This window comes from Bemisia tabaci, chromosome 7 (assembly GCF_918797505.1).
Source record: "Bemisia tabaci chromosome 7, PGI_BMITA_v3".
In the NCBI taxonomy this organism is placed as follows: domain Eukaryota; kingdom Metazoa; phylum Arthropoda; class Insecta; order Hemiptera; family Aleyrodidae; genus Bemisia; species Bemisia tabaci.
This window is the reverse complement of record NC_092799.1, coordinates 30,626,225-30,647,716: the sequence shown is the minus strand read 5'-3', so window position 1 is coordinate 30,647,716 and position 21,492 is coordinate 30,626,225. Positions and strand designations below refer to the sequence as shown.

General features: G+C 43.0%; 2 protein-coding genes across 3 annotated transcripts in view; one reads left to right on the top strand and one right to left on the bottom strand.

The window, feature by feature from the left end:
* The window catches only part of LOC109043503 (uncharacterized), a 62,440-nt gene that overhangs the window by 11,326 nt on the left and 29,622 nt on the right, over nt 1–21,492 (bottom strand). For both annotated transcript variants that reach the window (XM_072302251.1, XM_019060713.2), the window contains 2 exons: nt 19,675–20,175; nt 14,127–14,239 (listed from right to left, as the gene is read on the bottom strand). In XM_072302251.1, the coding sequence (XP_072158352.1) occupies nt 14,127–14,239; nt 19,675–20,175 (614 nt within the window). The remainder of the gene's footprint in view (nt 1–14,126; nt 14,240–19,674; nt 20,176–21,492) is intronic.
* Nucleotides 2,124–5,227, top strand: LOC140224983 (uncharacterized). The gene is made up of 4 exons (XM_072302253.1): nt 2,124–3,501; nt 3,736–3,869; nt 4,081–4,302; nt 4,820–5,227. The coding sequence occupies exons 1-4, from the start codon at nt 3,258–3,260 to the stop codon at nt 5,054–5,056; spliced, it is 837 nt and encodes a 278-aa protein (XP_072158354.1). The 5' UTR covers nt 2,124–3,257; the 3' UTR covers nt 5,057–5,227.

Here is a 21,492-nt window from a genome sequence, read left to right as displayed (position 1 = left end):
GGGGAAAACTCGTTACAATCCCGAAAGGTGGAGAGGGCAGAGACATCAGCGACATCTCCAACTGGCGTCCCCTTACAATGCTCTCAGAAGTAGGCAAGCTTCTAGAGAGGGTAATGGGGATCGTCACAAGAACTGCTCTGGGCGGCGACGGCCATGCCGACCAACAATTTGGTTTCCGCAAGGGCCGCAACGCGATCGACGCGGTCCGCAGAGTAAACGAGCTTCCAAAGGAGAAGAACGCGTCGGGGCAGCGAGTAATGCTCGTGAGCCTCGACGTTAAAGGCGCGTTCGATAAGGTATGGTGGCCCTCCGCTCTAAAAGCAATGATAAACAAGGGCTGCCCAGATAACATCATCAAGCTCTGGAGAAGTTACCTGCGTGACCGCGTCGTCAGCATCACAGACAGCGGTATTACGGTGCTCCAGACACTTACCAAGGGGGCCCCGCAAGGATTAGTGCGGGGTCCAGAGATCTGGAACTTGGTGCCTGATACAATCCTCTTGAACTGGGCCGTGCCAAACTGCGAGATAGTCGCCTACGCGGATGACCTCCTCCTCCTTGTCTGGGGAGACACCTGGAGATCCGACGGTGGCACGCCCCAGAGAGCGTTAAATCATCTCTCAGGGTGAGCGGGTCTACACAAACTGTCGTTCAGCACGTCGAGGTCCTGGAGGATGGCCTTCGGGACACACCAGCCAGCTCGTGTCCCGAGGGTCACCATACTTGGCGAAGCGGTACCCCTGGAAGAAACGAAGGGCCGATACTTGGGAATTTTCTTGGACCCTAGGCAAAGATTCGGTGAACACATGAAGGAGGCCGTAGGAAAAGCCATCAGACTCTTCTTCGCCCTCCGCGGCCTCCTTCTAAAGTGCGAAGTAAACACCAAAACCCTTCTCCAGGTGTACCGCGGAGCCGCCGTGCCCGCCGTACTTTAGGGAGTAGAGATATGGGGCCGTCGCTGCGCTTTCCAAATCTACCAACGCATCCTGGACCGCGGGTAAACAAGATCATGTGTTTCTTTTGCAGTTGTTTCTTCAAGAATAAAGTGTATTACTTCCTGGCCATTGGCGTTCTATGACTTTAACCAGGAGTTATGTATTGTCGCAACTCTCCTATATTTCGCCCTCCTAATACGCAACGTGAGTGAGGGTTCAACGACTAAATAAGAATTGCGTCATGTTTCACGTCATTGAAAACGGCGGTAATGGAGCTTGCGTGTTCAGGTCTCTGAGTCAAAGGCTCATCGGCCGGGAGCATCACCACCCCTACCTAAAAGCCACGTTGGTCGAGTATGTCGTCCAGAACTGGAACCACGAGATCCACTTAAATGTGCTTCCTGTACATGAATGCAACGGCTCGACTGAATATGAAAATAAAATGAGCAAGTTGGACGCGTACGGAAGCGAAATAGGAAACTCCGCATTCGTAGGCCTTCTTGATAGGCCAGTCAATTTACATAGAAACTTATCTAATGACAAAGATCTGATCCAGAGGTTCGACCATTAGGATGGTAGAACTCCTAGTAAATGAAAATAGGTTCGCTCCTGTAAACAGGTGCTAATTTAGGACGAGATGATTCAGGATTTTATAGGCTTTTGGTGCCAACTGAGCCAGCGCCGATGATATTTTCGAGAGGGGTTCTCCCCCCAGAGAATTTAGTTGTAAGACAGAATTGGAATACGAACAACTTCACACCTAGAAAACTCCAATGACAAAGGTTTGATCCAGAGGTTCAACTATCAGGATGGTAGAAATCCTAGTAAAAGAAAATAGTTTCGCTCCTGTTAACAGGTGCTAATTTAGGACGAGATGATTCAGGATTTTATAGGCTTTTGGTGCCAACTAGCCAGCGCCGATGATATTTTCGAGAGGGGTTCTCCCCCCAGAGAATTTAGTTGTAAGACAGAATTGGAATGCGAACAACTTCACACTTAGAGATCATAACGGCTGCGCTAAGACACTTGCTTATTTGCAGGCACTGTTTGCAAACAAGTCGAGGAACCCCCAATCAATCCTTCCTGAAAGTTTGAAACCGGGACTACTAAAGTAGTTAGGCGGCGGTAAGAAAGAGGCCGTCGAAACGACTGTTTATGGCGGTTCTCCCGAACAAGTCGAAGAGAGCCAGGAAAGAGAGCCGGGAAAGAAAGCCTCAACCCACAGAACGCAGCCCTGGAGGAGTTGGAAAAAATGGAGGAAGTGAAAGAGCAACGAGAAAACAAACGGTAAATCGGGAAATCAGAAACTCGACTGAGAAGCCGAACCCGGAGATCGAACGAAAGAGGGAACGTCGCGTCGTCGTCCAATGAGTGTGATTGTATGGTTGAGTAACGGTTACTGTAAAAGTTACCGTCCCGGAGAGCTTCGACAAGTCTCTATTGAGGCGCATTATTTTCGATTACTAGGATCGGAAGGAGTACCCTGCTGCTGCCAAACTTCACATGGATGTAGAGCGGCGGATCAATTTCAGCGGTAGTTAACGATCAGTGCTACGCATCCTGAGGGACATAGGCTTCAAATATCGGAGAGGAAATAATGGAAAGGATATACATCGTGGCGTACAAAAACAAGTTTCTCCGTAAAATACACGAACTCCGTATGACACAGGACAGTCGACCGATCATTTGCCAGGACGAAACCTGGGTAAACAAGAACCACTCTCCAAATTACGTTTGGACGGATGAGGATGGCGTCGGAGGTGTAAATGTTCCCATCGGAAAAGGAGGACGCGACATTATTTGCCATGCAGGAAGCTTAAAGCATGTATTCTTGCAACACACTCGGCTAGTTTCTCGGTCAAAGAAGTCCGGAGATTATCACGACGAGATGAATGGCGAAGTTTACAGCTAATGGTTCGATGTAATGCTGCGTGGCCTGGAAGAGGTATGTATAATTTGTATGGATAATGTAAGTTATCACTTCATGTAAACAGAGAATAATAACATTCCCAATAATTATTGAAAGGTACTTATCAGGTACTATTCTAGATTTTTAACCATTTTTAATTTGATTTGTCCAACTGAGGATGGCTGAATTTTCAGCCGAAACGTTTTGGTTTTGTGTATGTCCACCATACATTGTCCATTGGTTGTGTTGTTTGTGTGTGTTTTGGGTTTGTGTGTGTTTGGTTTTGTGTGTGGTAAATATTTTACCATCGTATATTTTATTTCCTTTTTGGCATATTATGACGATTGTATACTTTTGTAAATAGGGTATATCGTTTATTGTTCACAGCATCTATTACCGGGATCAGCGGCAGTATGCTTCAAAGGATCGACGCCTTGAGGGACTATATGTCTTTCATAAATACATACCTGGCTCAAATTGAAAATAAAGAAGAATTATCTCCTATAAACACCTCTAACACGATAATTCGATCAGCCCACGAGTATGTCAGTTGGCTTCAAAGGATGGCCCATTACTTCAATATCCCAAGTTTGCCCGAAGGATTGGTGGCAAAAGTCGTACAGCTTAATGAGTCCATTTCCTCGTGTGGAACAGATGGTGTGTAATTTTTTTTTTTTATTTTTTTTCTTTTAATTATCCCCGTTCCCATTGCATAATGGATATTTTTTCTTTGTTCCGAATAGTTATTTTTCGTGTGGAAGGCGAATCGATAATTGCAAGCCACCACTTTTAAGCTGTGTGGTTCATTTTTCTTAAAATCTACCATTATGCTTCTATTTTTTTCCGGATAATTTATTTTATTTTTTTCCTTTATTTTCTTGTGTTTTGCAGAACCGCCTTTCGTTCCATTTGGGACTTTGATCAATTTCGTACAAGCAATTATGACCAATGGAGGAAGACTTCGAACCGCAATTTACGAAGCCCTCAAAAAACAATATTGTACCCCCCCGCGAAAAGTTAAAATGGTGAGTTATCATGAAATGGATTTGTCCAGAATTGCCTTTTTTTTCAAATTTGTCTAACTATTTGGCTCGGGGCTTCCATTGCTAACTAAATTTCAAACTAAAATTAGCCACTGTGTAAAGTTTTTTTCTTTCTGTGAACCATGTGAATAGTCCATAGAATCCTCTGCCTTCTTGTAATTAACCATCATTGGTACTTTTTCTCCTTCCCCAGGTAGAGCCTACGACTGGCGAGGTTGTCGAGTATATTGCCGATTACGTTGAAAAATCTCCCGAAACCGGTGCACCGATTTTCGAAGACCCACCCTCACCCAGTTCTTCTTCCGATACAGCTGTATCCGACGAGGGCAATGATCCTGAAGCTTCTTTTGTTTACTGGTCAAAGGCAGGACCGAGCGCCCCTCGAAAGATGAGTTACGGGAGTCTTGACCCACTGGTAAGTTTGTTTCTCTTTTGTATAATGGAGTACCGAATAGTATCATTCTTTGATTCAATTGTCGTACAGACGTATGATTTTCTTGCCACCATACAGTATTTGACGTGACTGGGCCACGAGACATGTATTCTTTTGGAACATTTTCTTTTTGAATTATATTGCAGACTATGTATCTTACCTTTGCGAGAGAAATTAATGACAATAGTCAATATTTGGGGGTGATTTAAATTTTCCTTCATTTTTAATGGGATTTGGAAAAACTCAACTAGACTCATTCCCAAAACGAACCACGCCTAAGTAATTTATACCAGGAGGCTTGTTTTTTTTTTTTTTTTGTTTTTTTGTTTCCTTATTGTATAACAATACAACCCTTAGACGCTATAGTTACAATATAAGTTTTCGTTTTTTTTTTTTCGATTATTTCATTGGCTGTAAACTTTTATGCTTTCTTCTATTTTAATCCTCTGCGCATTCAAGCTTTCACTAATTTTCTTTTATTTTTAATTTCCTTTCGTAGATCGATCCTGCAACTGGGATAATCCCTCAGAAGGCGTGTGCAGATGCGATAAAAAAACTGAGACCCACGTTATCCCGTGATGCCAAGCTGGCCAGGTTAAATACATCCACCCGCAAGATAATGGCTGGGGTAAAAAGAAGCATGGACACTCAGACGGAATCGTTTGACGATTTTATCCAAGACTATATGAACGAATTATTATCACGAGACGAATTCAAAGATGATCCTGTCCCTTAAGGATAAATTCATTTGTGGTTTCTTTTTTTTTTCTTTTTATTGGATTTCGTTATGTAATGGTCAATTTGCCAATCAATTTTTCAATTTGTATCTATGCGTTGAGAAATCTAATGTTCAATTTTCCATTGCCAAAATGAACTATCAACAAGAATCCATTTTTCAACGGTGAAACTGAGTCGTATTTGTTTTTGCATCAATGCCGTTTGTCCTCAAATTTGATAAAAATAGACGCCATCCCCTCTCCGTACTCCAACGACACGTTAACAATCATCATATGAAACGTAATCTCTTGAGGCGAATAAAAAAAAGGAAAAATAATAAATCACGGTAGGCTATGTGATCATAACGTGGATAGGCTGGCGACAGGAAAAGGAGAAAAGGAATCGGGGGAAAAAGTATGAATAATCTTGTTGTATTGTGAAATTTTTCATATCGATCGAGGGTTCTATTTTAGTTTGAGGGCTATATCGAAGGAGGGGGTTCACTCACCTCCACCGAAAAAAAGTCTTCCCCCTTTCGAGGAGGCGGACCCCCCCCCCCTCAGATATAATTGGGGAATTGTTTAAAACTCGCGTTCTGCTTACACCGATTGACAATATTTGACTTGAAACTTAGAAATTTTACCATAGTCACTATTCTGAGATTGCCTTCCATTTAATGACGATGGTATAAAGTCCTCCGAACCTCTTAACTAAATTTTCTCCTAGAAAAAGAGGACCTCTTGTCAAAAGATGGTTAAAGGCTCGAATATCAGAGGTGGCCTACGGAGTATTTAATTTATACATTACAGCGTTCCTATGGATTTTCGTAACATTGTATTGACACAATATTTAAGGAGGAGGAAAGGGGCTTACTTTTAAAATTAACAGGATTTATTTTGGGAAAGCTGTTTATATAGAGGAAAATTCCACTTTGACGTGGCGTATTGTTTTCTTTTGATTTTTTTTGGGGGTGGGGGGGGGGGGGGTGCGTTTCTTAATTCATTACCCGCTTTCTACATCATTCTAGGATATGGGAATCTGCCCCCGAGACTATACGATTCAAATGAATTTTACGAGAATGATTTGAACTCCTTTTTTTTCTATTATCACGTTGCCATTAAATTTGAAATTTTACTTACATCCGATATGATGCTTCTTGGATTGCCTACATCCTACATCCTGACAAATCGTCGACGAAAGTAACGTTCATCCTATCGAATGTTATTTTTGATAATGCGAGGAATCTTATCGACTTTCTCGCATTGATTGAACACCGAATCTCAGAAACGTCCACATCCGCTGAAGACCCATATTTCCTAGGCACCACGATCCTTTCATCTGGAGAATATACTTTTATTGCGCGGCTTATGGCGAATGGACGGCGAGACGACCGAAGTGAGAAGGGCCGGCGATATGACCTGGGATTTCGCAGAAAGTATCCTACTGACGTCACCCAAATGGGCCAAAGGTGATGCATTTCCCTGATTAACAGGAAGCTGAAAGTGGTTTTAAAATCAGAGGGACCCGTGTATGAAGTCATATATTGGCGGACGTTGTGTTTATGGCTTATAAAGAAACTGCCTAATCAGAGCAGGTCGAGTGTGATCAGAATTGAAACCTTTATTCGTGAACGGGTATTGCTCGTTTACTTTGAAAATTTACGGTGTACGTCTAGAACCGTCGAACACCATGAGGCATGCATACAAGTCAACACAGACAGCAGCCGCGGAGGATTTTTTTATTGTGACAATCACGATTGCAAAAAGAAATTCTCAAGGGACAATGAAGACGTTATCAAGACGCAGAGACGCGACGGAAGGGTTCGTTTTGTATCTAGATTCAACTGGTACAGTGGACTCTCGATAATTCGAACCTCGATAATTCGAAAACCTCGTAGTGATGTAACACTCATTCCTCCTTATAAAAAAGAGATTTATGTGTACTCCATGCTGTTCCTTATTCCGACACCAAAAGAGGAGGGGACGGTCGTTTCGTTGTCAGAATTCCACTCATGAGATCAGTAAATGACAGTAAAGGTGGATGGCTGCGAGAGGCAAATCGATTTGTATTTTCCCCGAAGAAGGTAGAAAGCCAACGGCGAAATATGTGATAGGTGGATAAGAGCTCCGCTTTAGTGCAAGCGTCCTGTCAGGCACTAAACAGGATACTCCTGGATGTTTATTCGAAAACTTGTTATAACATCGTAAATAACGATTGAACCTCTGATCCAACCAAGAATACACTAAAAAAACTGTGCTTCATTGTTCTGTGCCGATCGCATCTGATAAAGAAATTCTTGGATAAAATTCACCAAGCCTACCCGTACGAGAGGTGTGGTTGTAAGTGACTTGAAGAAAAACCGGTACAAGGAAATCCGAACATTACTCATGCAATCCCTCGCTCTTTTAACAGAAGAGAAATCTTACGCGATCATCAAAGAGATTCTTACAAATTTATTTACAGTGTTATTGTCGGCTAAATAGTCAAGTCATAGTAGCAGAAGAAAAATGAGTGTCGAGAAAAGAGAAGCGACCATGTTGAAAGCCGTCGAAGACGAGACTCCACAGAAACCATCGGAAGAAGGCACAGTAGAAATGGTTAGAAGGAGACACAACATGTCAACGTATCACAACATATCAGTCCTCTCAATAAGGACGTGGAGGTTATATACAAAAAAGTCTTGAAAACTGCTCCAAAAGTAGACGGTCAGCAGAAAAAGGAGACAGTAAATATCAACGCATCACAACATGTCAGTCCTCTCAATAAGGACGTGGAGGTTATTAACAAAAAAGTCTTGAAAACTGCTCCAAAAGTAGACAGTAAGCAGAAAAAGGAGACAGTAAATATCAACGCATCACAACATGTCAGTCCTCTTAATAAGGACGTGGAGGTTTCAGTCCTTTCAATAAGGACGTGGAGGTTATTAACAAAGAAGTCTTGAAAACTGCTCCAAAAGTAGACAGTAAGCGGAAAAAGGAGACACTAAATATCGACATATCCCAGTGTTTCTCGTCCCGGACGGCGAGGAGGACTGGCGGGTGCATCATGGAGCTCCGTTCGACCCCCCGGCGGCAACGTCGACGGGCCGGGCGAGGCCGCCTCCGAGTCGTCAACCCATCGTGCATCCCTTGTCTGACCGTCAACCCATCGTGCATCCCTTGTCTGATCGTCAACCCATCGTGCATCCTTTGTCTGATCGTCAACCCACCGTGCATCCCTTGTCTGATCGTCAACCCATCGTGCATACCTTGTCTGATCGTCAACCCACCGTGCCTCCCTTGTCTGATCGTCAACCCACCGTGCATCCCTTGTCTGACCGCCATCCCGCCGTGTATCCCGCATCTGACCGCCGACCCGACGTTCTCTCGTCCGCCAGCCGCCCTCCCACCGCCTACCCGCCGCAGAGTCTCGCCCATTCCCCTCCCTCATTTTGGGATTACCCGTCAACTTCCTCCGGGGTTCGCGCGGTCGAGGAGCCGCAGTCCCTCCCGCCCCACCGGAGGAGTGGTCGCCGGTCCCGTCTGAGGACAACTGGACGTCTGGCGGCTCAAGCGCCTTCAGCGTGGGGTCTGAGGTTCCCCGTCCCCTAGCGTTTGCCAGCCGTCGTTGAGCACCCTGGTGCACCCTGTGAGCGTGAGCGCGAGGCTGCGCGATCCCCGGGCTTATGGTCTGAGGTTCCCCGTCCCCTAGCGTTTGCCAGTCGTCGTCGAGCACCCTGGTGCTTAAATTTTCAGTTATCTCTAAATTCCAGTGTTCTTATGATATGTCAGAAGCGGCAATCAGTTCGGATTCAACTCCGTCGCCCCCCGATTCGGGTTCTGAGGGACCCACTACATCCCTCAAATTTACGGAAATAAGGTAAGAAATCATGAAAATTTATACTAATGTTTGTCGGAACTCTAGGAAACTGAGGGTTTTTTAAAACAGACATGAGAGAATATGTAAATTAGTAGGGGAATTCTGAAACACTTAAGAAGATTTCCGGTTAGGGTGACGATGTTCTGTGAATGAATTTTGAAGAGGGGAAAACATGTAAAGAAGGATGTGGAGATTATAATTGTTTCGTATAACTTTTTCAGGGGTCACCATTTCGGTATACTTAAGGACAGGACACTTAAGTATATTGATAGTATTTGATGAATTACTTCAGTTACTACTGTTCTTTTCTTGTAGGGATTGAAAGGACAATACAAGGAACTTTTTGAATTAATACTAGGAATGGTTGTTAATGTATGTTTCAGATGCAAAGTAACTCCTATTGGTGAGCACAAGCAGCCTGCCATAACCATAATTGACCAACCTGCCACAAACGAGAGAACATATCATATTCATACGCAACCGAATATGCGAGGAGTCCACTTCGTAAACAAGTCCAATTTTAAAAGAATGTCGTCGGCACTCCCTCTTGAGGTGTTCATGCCGTCCGCTCATTATATGAACCTGCTAAAAGGCTTGGATAAATCGGTCCCTAGCCTTTGCCAGCCGTCGTCGAGCACCCTGGTGCACCCTGTGAGCGTGAGCGCGAGGCTGCGCGAGCCCCCGGCTTTTGGTCTGAGGTTCCCCGTCCCCTAGCGTTTGCCAGCCGTCGTCGAGCACCCTGTAAGCGTGAGCGCGAGGCTGCGCGATCCCCCGGCTTTTGGTCTGAAGTTCCCCGTCCCCGAGCGTTTGCCAGCCGTCGTCGAGCACCCTGTAAGCGTGAGCGCGAGGCTGCGCGATCCCCCGGCTTTTGGTCTGAAGTTCCCCGTCCCCTAGCGTTTGCCAGCCGTCGTCGAGCACCCTGGTGCACCCTGTGCCAGAACGTGCACAGCGTGTTCGACTGCGGTTGGCTAACCGGCCTCTCCCCTGAGGGTCGGCTCTCCTATGTCCAGGAGTTGGGGCGCTGCCTCAATTGCCTGGGCAATCACCCATCCGCCGCGGCCGTATGCCGCAGTTCTCGGGACTGCTTGAAGTGTTCGGCTCTGGGGAAGAGTGCGAGGCACCATACCCTCCTTCACGAGGATCTTGGTCACCCTCCCATCTCTGACTTGGAGCCCTTCTTAGCTGCTCCGACGTCTCCCGAACCTCCCTGTCCAAGCCCCGATCGACATCAGCTGATGGAGATTTGGAAAGGGAGGAGTTTTCTTAGTGAGAGTTGTTAACCTAAAAAAGTTGTTGTCGCAAAAAGTTGGTCTTGTATTTTCAGTGTGCTCTTTTGTTTTAAACCAATAAGAAAAGTTTGTTCCCTTCCAAAAGTGAGTATTCTCTCTCCTGCGGTTCCTTTGAGGTTCCTGATTCCCAATATTTTTCACCCCCGTCTCCGAGTCCCGCGCTGTGCGAAAGCGAGCGTGCTCCGCCGATTCCGAAAACCGCCCAGTAAAAGTTTATCTCGACATTGAATGGGAAAAAGTGGAAAACGATAACATTTTTCCACGTTTTCGCCCATGTTTCGAGGAATATATAAGAAGTTTGTATAACGGTAACATTCAGTTTTATTGGACGACGGCATCGAAAGGCACTAAAGAATCATATCACCTCGTTGTCGGGGGTTTCTCCCTAAGAAGTAAGTTAGACGTGAAAGTTGTTGTTGAAAATTTTCTTGAGAGAATATCGCCTGATATAAGAAGTGTATTTTATTTTTCTGTCGTTTTTCTCCTTTTTTTTACGTGTGTTTTCGTGTTTTTTATTCTTGAAATGGACCGTGACCCGCTACCGGAGTGTAAGTTTTTCCTTGATTCGGGGGGAGTTCGCCCAAATTTTTTTCTTTCCCGGGCGCGGCGCCAAAGGTGGCCCGGGCGCCCGGTGGCCGTCAGAGCCTTTGGTCGGCCCTCGGGCGCCTTGGACCGTTTCGTCTCCCGGGCTAGCCCCGTGGTGACGAGGTCTCCGCGTCCTCGGCGGCCGAGGCGGAGCCGGTCCCGGATCAGCGGACGCTGTGCCACTCGCGGAGCCTCCCGGAGTCGCCGCCTCCCGCTAGAAGCGTTCGCCCGCCTATTTGCAAAATATTCTCTAATGGGGATCTGGTTCCGCACGCAGTGCTACAAATCCAAGCGTCGATCTGAAAGTGTGTCTGTCCCAAAAGAAACTGTAAAGAGTCAATAACCCTCCCGCCAGAATCTTGTAACTTGCTGTTTTCGGTTTCCTCCGCCAACAGCGCGCAGGCGGAGGAAACCGAAAACACCAACCAAAGGCCTTCAGTCCATAGAGAAAAAAAAGGAGGTGTTTGCATTTCGGGCATCTTGGAATTTTTCATAGAGTATCTATAGCTTTGATGACGTCATTGGGTACAGCGACGTTTTTATCCTGTCGATTTTCTTGGAAATGGTGTAATTTAAGGGAAAAAGTCATTCTATAAAAAGTGCTTGAAATTAAATAAAGAGTTGATTTAAGTAAAAAAATCGGACATTATGGTCCGTTTTTACAGCGTCAACATAACCCTCAACGAGCGTCTTGTTTACATTGATGACGTAGGTGGGTACAAATCCTCAAGATGCAAACACCTCCTTTTTTTTCTCTATGCCTTCAGTCATTCCCGTTCCTGGATCTCTCGTGACCGCGCAACCCCTTGGGAGTGATCTCCGTCGAAGGCGTTGCAAACCAACATACGGCAGTTTGTCGGATTCCCCAATAAGTAATCACCCGCAATTGGTCCGAGCGATAAACGATTTGGAGAAGGAAGATGTAATTTACAAGATTAACGGATCCCCCTACGAGGGTAACAACCATATTTTTTATGTAGAAACCCTAAATCGATCATGCCGTATAGCAGGCCGTACCCATTCCAGAAATCATATCTTCTACATTGTCAATACGGCAAATAAGACGATTACTCAAAGCTGCCACAATTCGACGTGTAATAAATCAGCAATTTTCCTCTTCGGACCGTAGACGAGAGCCCCCATTCCAGAAATCATATCTTCTACATTGTCAATACGGCAAATAAGACGATTACTCAAAGCTGCCACAATTCGACGTGTAATAAATCAGCAATTTTCCTCTTCGGGCCGTAGACGAGAGCCCCCCCCCCCCTCCCCACCCAACAAAAAAAGGGGGAAAAAATCAGCCCTTCGGGGCTGAATCTTCGTTCTCTCCTTAGTTTTTTAGTGTGTTATGATTTGTGCGGTCTCGCGTGGAGGTTGGACAAGTTAGAAGGGTTCCTCATAACTCCGTTGTTCTTTCTTTTTGATGTCCCACCCATCATCCCTTCGGGACTCCGGTCCCAAGAGGCGGCTTTTCCCCTAGCGGGAAAAGTCAACCTTTACAAAACAGGGGCGAAAATAACTCTATCAGATAAATATGCTGTAAGGAGTGCGCGTTAGTATAAGATCTTGTGTAAGGGTGTCCGCAAACCACATCTGATTCGTACCTCGAAACCTCTGCGATTAGAGACCCTGCTAGAAAAGCGGATTATTATCCCTGAAGAAAGCCGGCGTTGTAAAAACCATATTCAGGACGATAAGTTCACCGACAAAAGTTTGGATTTACTTTTAAATGGGCGGGTCTTGAAGGATGCAAATCTAAGTGCTGATGAATGGGTGACATTGATTGACGACCTGCGGGAAAAAGGCTACGATACAGGCCGAAAACGAGTATCCTGATGAAGATTTTTTTGATAAAACCGAGCGTATTTCAACATGGACTGGACTATCAAGAGACCTTAATTCAACGAGGATCTCAATTCAAAGAGCTCGCACCTTACGTAAAGTGTGAGAAAAAAGGTGTAAAAATTACGAGGGTATCCCAAAAAGTAAGTTTCCCTATTTGATTTCTCCGAAACTGTTACAGCTAGAGCAAATCTATAAATAGGGTTTTGTAGGCATTACTTCCAGCGTTAAAAAAAGCTAAGGTTTTTGTGATTTGTCCCAAGGGTTGTTGAGATATTCAACTTTTCCTGCAACCACCTCCTTTCGCCGCGGGTCCGATTTTAGGCTACCGCCGAGTGAGCGCGTCAAAGGTAAGTTTTCGTTCCTCTCCGTATCAGCAAGGATCGTACGCACCAGTATCACCTGTCACTGATAGGTACATCCATTTTCTCTAGATAAAGCCTCGCCTAAAGCACGATGAAAACTACGATGGACATCAGCCCGTGTCATTATCACTCCCGATTTTTCGAATTTTTCGAGGTGTTATTTACGTTTAAAAAATGTTTAACTAAAATCAGTGTGTGAAACAAGTGTGTCTACACCTAGTGTCAGTCTCCCATGTGCAATAGTGTTAGTGTGTGCCTGAAATTTGGAAATTTCTAGTTACACATAGCTCCCACAGGCACAAAAGAATTTCAAGAATTCGAGGAATTCCACAGACATTCTAATAGATAAATTAAGCGCATGGCTTGATAAGGAAGGAGAAGAAAGTAAAGTCGATTTATTCGAGACGATCGATAAGTTAACGCATCCACGATATATATTGTCAGTTATGCAGAGGAACGATCCGAAAAAATGTAAATCGTCCTTACCCATAAATTAATGCATTAAACGTGTACAATTTTATAAATACTATATTGTCCAGACTTTGACCATAGCCCCCAAGCGGGCAACGAAGCAACGAGCTCGGCTCACACCGCCTGCAATATCGTGTCATACAATTTTTTATACATCATGTCGTGCATCATGTCCTAGCGGATTCCAGAATTATGAATAAACCCTTTTCGTTCACCTCAATTGTTTCCCTCTTCATTGTCATAACAATACATATACTACGCTATATATTTCTTACGAAAAATACATAGATGGAAATCTAAGGAAAAGGGGAAAATGCATTGTTAGGAGGTAAGAAGAAAAGGCACACCCTGTATTAATACACACTTATTTTGATAAATTCACGCAAGTTTGTGGTTAGTGCTCACACCAATCCTCACGAGAATACTCGAGAGCAGGGTTGCATGTCGTCGCGAAGATATGACGGGTACATCATGGGATGCGTGGACTAAAAAAAAAACTAATAAAAACGATGACTTATTGATAATTATGAATCTGCTGGTGATTCCATCTACGTAAGGAGCCTCCCAAGTGTTCTAGTAACTTCAGTTTTCTACTTTATGCAGCAAGTGTAAGCTGTAAGTTTCCACTCGACAGGCAACCCTGCAGGTAAAATTTGGGCATATCTAATTCAGGTACCTTTTTAAAGGTTTTGAAGCAAATATTGCACTGGTGCTCGTATTCCGTTGGTCCAAGATTTTCCGGACTATTCGCTCCCTCCGAGCCTCTTGCTTTGGAACTTTTTTCCAGATCTAAACATTTCAAAAGCACCATTTTAAGAGGTCTCTGTGGAAAAAAATAGATGGTTGATGTTTATTCTCTTCAATAATTATTGGAACACCCATGATTGGCACACTGGATTAAAATTCGCTTGGATCTAGAGTCCAGACTCTTAAAAACACTGACAAGAAGAAATACTCTTGATTCAATCGGACTTTTAGCTTGAATCAAAAGTAAATCCGCATAAATCAAGAGGCTTGGCTCTTCGACTCAAGGAAATATCGGATTGAATCGAGTGTATTTTTCCTGGTCAACGTTATTAAGAGTCTGGACTCTAGATCCAAGCGACTTTTTATCCCAGTGCAGTGAACAAAAACCTGATTATGAAAGTAGCGAACCTGTTAAAGGTTCGCTCAAAGCAAGCGTAGAAAAATCGGCGCCTGATCGGTTTACATTTACCTGTCATAATTTATGCGGCCTAGAAACCCGTGCCAGGGTGCAAGGTATTGTTTTGGAATCTCAGATGTGGACTGGGGAAGATATAACAATTTTAAGGCATGGAAAGATCGTGGACTAAAAAATCAAGGGACAAATCGCTAACGAATATGAATACGTGGCATATAGGACAGACGACCCTCCCTGCCGAGATACGGCAAACGAGTTTCACCGAAAAACCTTCAATTTTCTGCACAAACCACAAACCGTTGAGAAGCTGTTTGTGAGGTTATAAACACAGTTTTGATAACAGAGATAAGGGCTGGTATGCTGATAACAATAGTGCAATCATGTGCAATTCTAGGACGACGTAATAATCCTAAAATTTCATGAAATAATTCATTTTTTCTTAGCCAGATTAGTTCGGTACTAGAAATTCATATTCAAAGCTATTCACTCAATCCAGGTTCTCTAATTTTCGTGTCACTTTCATAGTTCTGTTGCAAAAGTTCGAAACTTAAGTTGTACTTATCCCTATTCATCGCATCGTGTTTCTTTTACAGCCAATTAGTATCAATCAATTTTTTGTTCTTTACGCTCAAACTGCATAGTACTTGTATATCATGCTCTTTGATGAGTGGATAAAAATTGAGGAGTTGAATCATCGGACTCTTCAGAAAGAAACATCTTCTAATTGCATTGACAAAATACCTGTCACATTTCAACTTAACAATCCGCAATGTATAAATTTTTGCTCATTCTTGTTTCTCGGTAGGAGTTTGTCACTGGAGGTTCGCCTTCTTGGGCCCTAAGTAATATTCACGATCTATATGTTTTGATGAGAGACATTTTTTTATGAGCCAAAGATTCAACCAGCAATTCTTGATATTGATTCACCTACAACTCACTCAGTAATCATCAGTACAGGATTCAGCCACCCTCAATTAAATATGAGAGGTCATATTGATGCTGCAAGCATAGAATAATAACTAGCATTTATTATTCTATGCTGCAAGTGTGTTCACATGTTTTTGACTTTAATACATCATAATTGTATACAAAAATGTTGAATTTTCTTCCCTGCGTTAAAGCAAATAATCTTGGATACTGTAAGTCAAACTTTATCTCGCCCAGAAATTTCTTTACAGCCAAAAATTGTTTTACTAACCGCAATTTTCTCTTCGGGAGGAAAATGAGTTTCATCCAATTAGTAAACTCTGACTCGTCCCCAGTGATTGTAAAAATTTGGGAGCTAAACGGATAATCTCGTGAATAACACCAATGACACATTTTCCCTCTGTGTATGGGCATCATTGAAAAAAGCTTACGTAATATATCATTTTATTTCTTTGACCTCCCGTAAGAAAAGTGACACATAAGGCTTTAAATTTTTTTATGATGCTGCTGATCAGTTTCCTACTATTTCTGCAATTGGGGAAAAATTACAAATCAAATGAGATTTGACTTACTCTCAGAAAAAAATAAAAGCAGGGCATCTCTGCTTTTTTTGAATATGATCGACAGTCTCCCTTTGAAAGACGTCTAGGCATTCTTGACCAAATCAAGTCATCAAATGGCCAAGGCCAGAAGCTTTTTCTTCAAATAAAAATGACCCACAGGTATTTGATGGAATGACCATGAATATAGGTACAATTAAAAGTTTAGGTCCTTTTCTGCCGGACACAAGTGCACATGGACGAAGTATTTAGGTAACGTAGATGCACCAAACTTGAACCATAGGAAAGAGATTCAAAGTCTTATTCCTCCATAATAATGAGGACCAAGTTTGAGGATTTTTTGCAACGTTCAAAATATTTTGACAGAGAAAAATTTAAGGCTCTTGTTTAATGCCAAACTACTCCAAAGTCATATTTTCCTTAATGCACCTTTAGCCTTGATAAAGATCGCAAGGATCGAAAAGCTTCAGCTACAATCTAATAAATGTATCTCTCTTAACACCTTGGCGTTTTGTATTCACATGTTCCTACTATTAGTAACGCACTTTGTTGCATTTTTGTCAAAGTATTCGTTCAAATGATGATAATGCGATATTGCTCACAAATTTCTAGGAATTTAAGGCACATGAGTCAAAATTGAATCACAACATCAAGTCTAATGATATCGAGATCCTGTCAGCAGTTCAGCATCAATATTGCTTGATCAATTAAGTATTTGCTGGTTGCAAATCCAGTTTGCTTATTAGGAAAGCATCGGTATTTGCTGCTCTCAATTCAAACTTTATCAGGTATTGAGCAACATATGTATGAAATAGTAAGAAAAGTGGAACTAATCTGGCCATCATAACCAGGGCCAAATCATGATATTTGGATAACATTGCAAAATGTAAAGTATGTAATAGTAGTGTAACAGAAGAGAAAGGAAGGAGATGTCAATGACAGAGAGTGAGTGAGATCTATCAGCATTCATTACATGGCAAGGGTACTATGATCTTGCTGGCTAAGATTCACATTCATACACTGATACTTCTTGCATCCTTGGAAGCATTCTGTTTTGACACAAACAGAAGCTTCACAAAAATTCAAATGACGTAGCTCATGTAGATAAAGAAACAATATGTAGAATGTACAATGATTTACATTACAAAAATACAATAGTAGTGATAAGAGGAAATCAATTTCAAAAGCGCGGTGTTTACGTTACGATAGTTGAGAGGTGACACTCCGTGGTGTACGTTGCTTGTCGTTTGCCGCATCTCAGCAGGAAGCAAAAACCATATAGGACGATAAGATGGTACAGAATCAATTGGATCGTGTTTAGCAGAGAAAAAACCAAGCTAAAAATTGGAGAACTTCTGGTGAAAAACTTGGAGAATATTATAAAAAGATGGTGCCGCGAAAAAATTCAAACTCCCAATAACCGGTAGTGAATATAAGTTATTGGAATGCGGCGGTTAGGGTAAAGTTCTATACATACACTGGAAAAAACACATTGGATCTAGATTCCAGACTCTTAAAAACATTGACAAGAAAAAATACTCTTGATTCAATCAGATTTAAGCTTAAATCAAGAACCAAGCCTCTTAATTTGAGCGGATTTCCTTTTGATTTAAGCTTAAATCTGATCGAATCAAGAATCCTTTTTCTTGTCAATGTTTTCAAGAGTCTAGACTTTTGCTGCCATGGCCATACACATTGGCCTTCGATCCGATTTGTGATGTACAACCGCGGAGGTATTGCACTACCACCTGCCATTCGAGGACCTATCAACCCACCTGGGGACTGGAATTGGCTGTCAGAATTTGCGCTCGCAAGAAATGAGCGCGATCAATTCATTGCGGGTGTGTATGAGGCGGCCCTTCTAGTTAATTCAGTACTCATGAAGGCGGTAGACGGCCTACCACCCCCTGCCAACCATGCCCCTCGAGCAGATACGAAAGCACAAGGTCAGCTCATCCCGATTCGCTGCCGTAACCAGATTCCGCCAGAAGCCGCTCTTCTTGAATGGTATACGTTGGTTACACCGACCTATGAATCTTTCGGTGAAATGTTGGTACCCATGCCACATGAATCAAATTTCCTTCATAGACTGTTGGACTCTAGAACCAATGTGTTTTTTTCCCCAGTATATGTAAAACATTAAAATGCCGATTAAATTCGGCAATAGTTGCTATGGCTCGGTTCCTTTTTGGAGTCCAATTCATACCCTCAGGACTTCCCGTAAGTCCCTTAAGTCTTCTGAGTAGTGTAATTGATTCGGAGGAATCATCTGCACCGCGGCGCTTGTGCAGTGCATTCAGGCAATCGGCCACTGGAAATTGTAGACATTTGAAAGTATTGATGAATTTATGCTGAATCAAATAACTTTATGGGGTCGCTACCTACACCCCCCCCCCTTCATGTTTCCTCATTTCATATTCGGACGTATTTCCACTAAATACGCTCTCGACACCTTCATTTGGCCTTTACTTCAGTGATGTCTTAAAATTGGTTGACTTTAATCACGGTTATACTTAAATTAGAGACTCATAACAAACACGCTGGAAAATGATAAACTCAGAGATGGCGTCAGCTAAGTTGGCACTTGTTTACATTCCGTTTGCAAGCGAACGCAGTGCAGTCGTCCAATAGGGATCGAAGAATGACTACACTCCCGATCGCGCCGCAGCCAGTCCTCGATCGCTGAATGTAAGCAAGTGCCAACTTGAGGCAAATTTTCGCGAGTGGATTTGGTCGAAGTTTTGGACATACTGCCACCTACGTTACAACAAAACTAAATTCCCTCCAGATGACAGTGCGCTTATAACATTTGGTTTTCATGCTGGCAGCGATGCCGACCACTTCCAAAATTCTAGACCTAACTCCCGAGTGGGTTAGGTGGATAGATGCAAACACTGACCAAAATTCATCAGGCAGCTGCGTTTTAAAACTTCTTGACTGCAGCAAAGCGTTTTTCTCCATTAGTTCTCACCTCGCCGATCTAATAAAAAAAAAAAGAATTTTATTTAGAGGTTCGTTACTGCTTTTGTGCCCGAAACTCCGAGCTGCCATTCTGTCAGAGTTCGGAACTTCCGATTCCGTGACCTGCGAATCGCAACGTTGGTAAGTGACTTCGGTTGCACCTCGCGAGGTGGTTCTAGAAAGGGTTCGACCTATTAAAAAAACCAACGAATCTGATCGGTCAAATCTAGTGACAACGGTGTCCACTGGTTTTGATGATTGATGAGACAAACCAGGACAGGATTTTCCAGAGATTCGGGACACTAGGAAAAAAAACATATTGGATCTTGAGTCCAGAATCTTAAAAACATCGACAAGAAAAAGTACTCTTGATTGAATCAGAATCTAGCTTAAATCAAGAACCAAGCCTTTTAATTTGAGCGGATTTCCTTTTGATTTAAGCAAAAATCCGATTGAATCACGAGTCCTTTTTCTTGTCAATGTTTTCAAGAGTCTGGACTCTAGATCCAATGTGTTTTTTTCCGGTGAACTTTAGAGAAAAGTCGTTAACAGTCGACCAAATCCACTCGCGAAAATTCGGCTTTAGCCGGAGGAAGGATCGTACAATCACACACCTGGAAAAAGATGCTTGTGTGCGACACGGTGATGGACCAGGAGACTGCCCTTCATTTTGAAGCCCTTGTTGCAGTACTGGCAGCAGTACACCTTCTTGTCGCATCTGCCGACGCCGGGGGGATCCTGTTTGTGGACCAACTGCTGATGCATTTTCAGGATGCCGACGTCCGGAAAGGCGAAACTGCACTGGGGACACTTGAACGGCTTCCGCTCGTCTTTCGGAGCGTCCGCCGGCTTCAGCTTGATGAACTCCTCGAACTCGAAGGGACTGTGGTTGCTTGCCCGAGGCGCCGAGTCGCACCTCGCGGGAAGCTCTCCGGAAAACGCTTCCTCGTGGCGACTGTCGATGGTTGCTTTCGCTTGACTCTCGATCGTCATGAATTCGGGATTAGGATTCCCGAGCCGAGCGCCGCTCTCGCTGGTCTCAGGAAGAACGAAAAAAAAACTTGGATTTACTTCCACGGGTGACTTTCCCTCCACCGCGGGTTTCTCAGTTACAACTGAAACAGCGGCACATCCGACATGAGCCAATGAGGATCCGACGATATGGAAAAAATTAAAACGAAAGGAACCAGGGTTGCCACACAATTTGGAAAATTTAATTTCCTGACATTTCTCTGATTTCCCCGACACATTTTGGTGGAACTCCGGGGCAAAACCAGACATAATGATACGTTGCACTTTTTATTTCTTTTTTTGGTGGACCGTGAAAAAAAAAACCACTGTTTTAAAAACCAACGTTTGACGATTTAATTTTCTTGATTCAACCAGGTTCTATTACAATCAGGGTAAAATCAATAAAGAGATAAGTAGGGAGGTAATTAATTAATCAATGTAAAAAAAAACAAGAAGAAACATCCAACATGAATATGTTGGAAAAGCGTGCCGAAGAACTGAAATCTAGTGTGTGCACTATTTCCATTTCAACGAAATGTGTATAAATTAGTACTCTCTGCAAATTGGGGAGGAATTATTGATTTGATACCGTTGAATGTAAATACATTTTATTGAATATAGAAAGTAACATAATTATATTGGATGAACAAAGAAAATAACATCATAAATCATTTAACTGAATTGGTTCATTCAGAATTTCAAATTAAAGTTTGGAAATTGTTCAGTTTGTTGCGTCATGTTGGAGATTGCTCAGTTTGCAGCAGCAGAGTATGGAGTTTACTCTGTTTAATGAGTCAAACTTTGTCTTTTCTCTTTTCTTCGATTGATTTGTATTAAAATGAGACTTTAAGGTATCTTTTCTGGAAATAAAAAAAAAAAAAACGTGACACCAAAAAAAAAAAAAAATGCAACTTACACTCAGAGAATCAACAAGGGAACCTAACCTCCAAAAGTCTGCCTTCCAATTGGTCGAATTGGAGATTGCTCACTTCGCTGCAGTTGTAACTATGGAGATGCAGCCAACTTGGGTTTAACCGCTTTTGAAAAGACGCTGATTCGCTAAATAGTTATGGCGGCATTTAAACTTCTAATTTAAATCCTCCGAGCGTAGAAAAGCTTATTTGACGTACCTATGAAAGAAAATAATACGGTTTCCACGGGAAAATGTTCTCAAGGGTTTCCAGTAACAGGATAATTCGGTTTCTCGATGAATGACCTTCAGGGCTTGACACTATAACGGTTCAAAAACGGAAGAACGGATCCGACGGAAAAAAAATTCGGACCGCCCCTTGAAAAGCATTGGTCGATCGGTGTGCTGTACTACAGTACATCCGAGTGATTTCAAAAAGCGAGCCCTATAGGCACGCTTAAAAAAAATGTGCATTGCTTACGCTACGCAATTTCTTAATTGTGTAGATGTA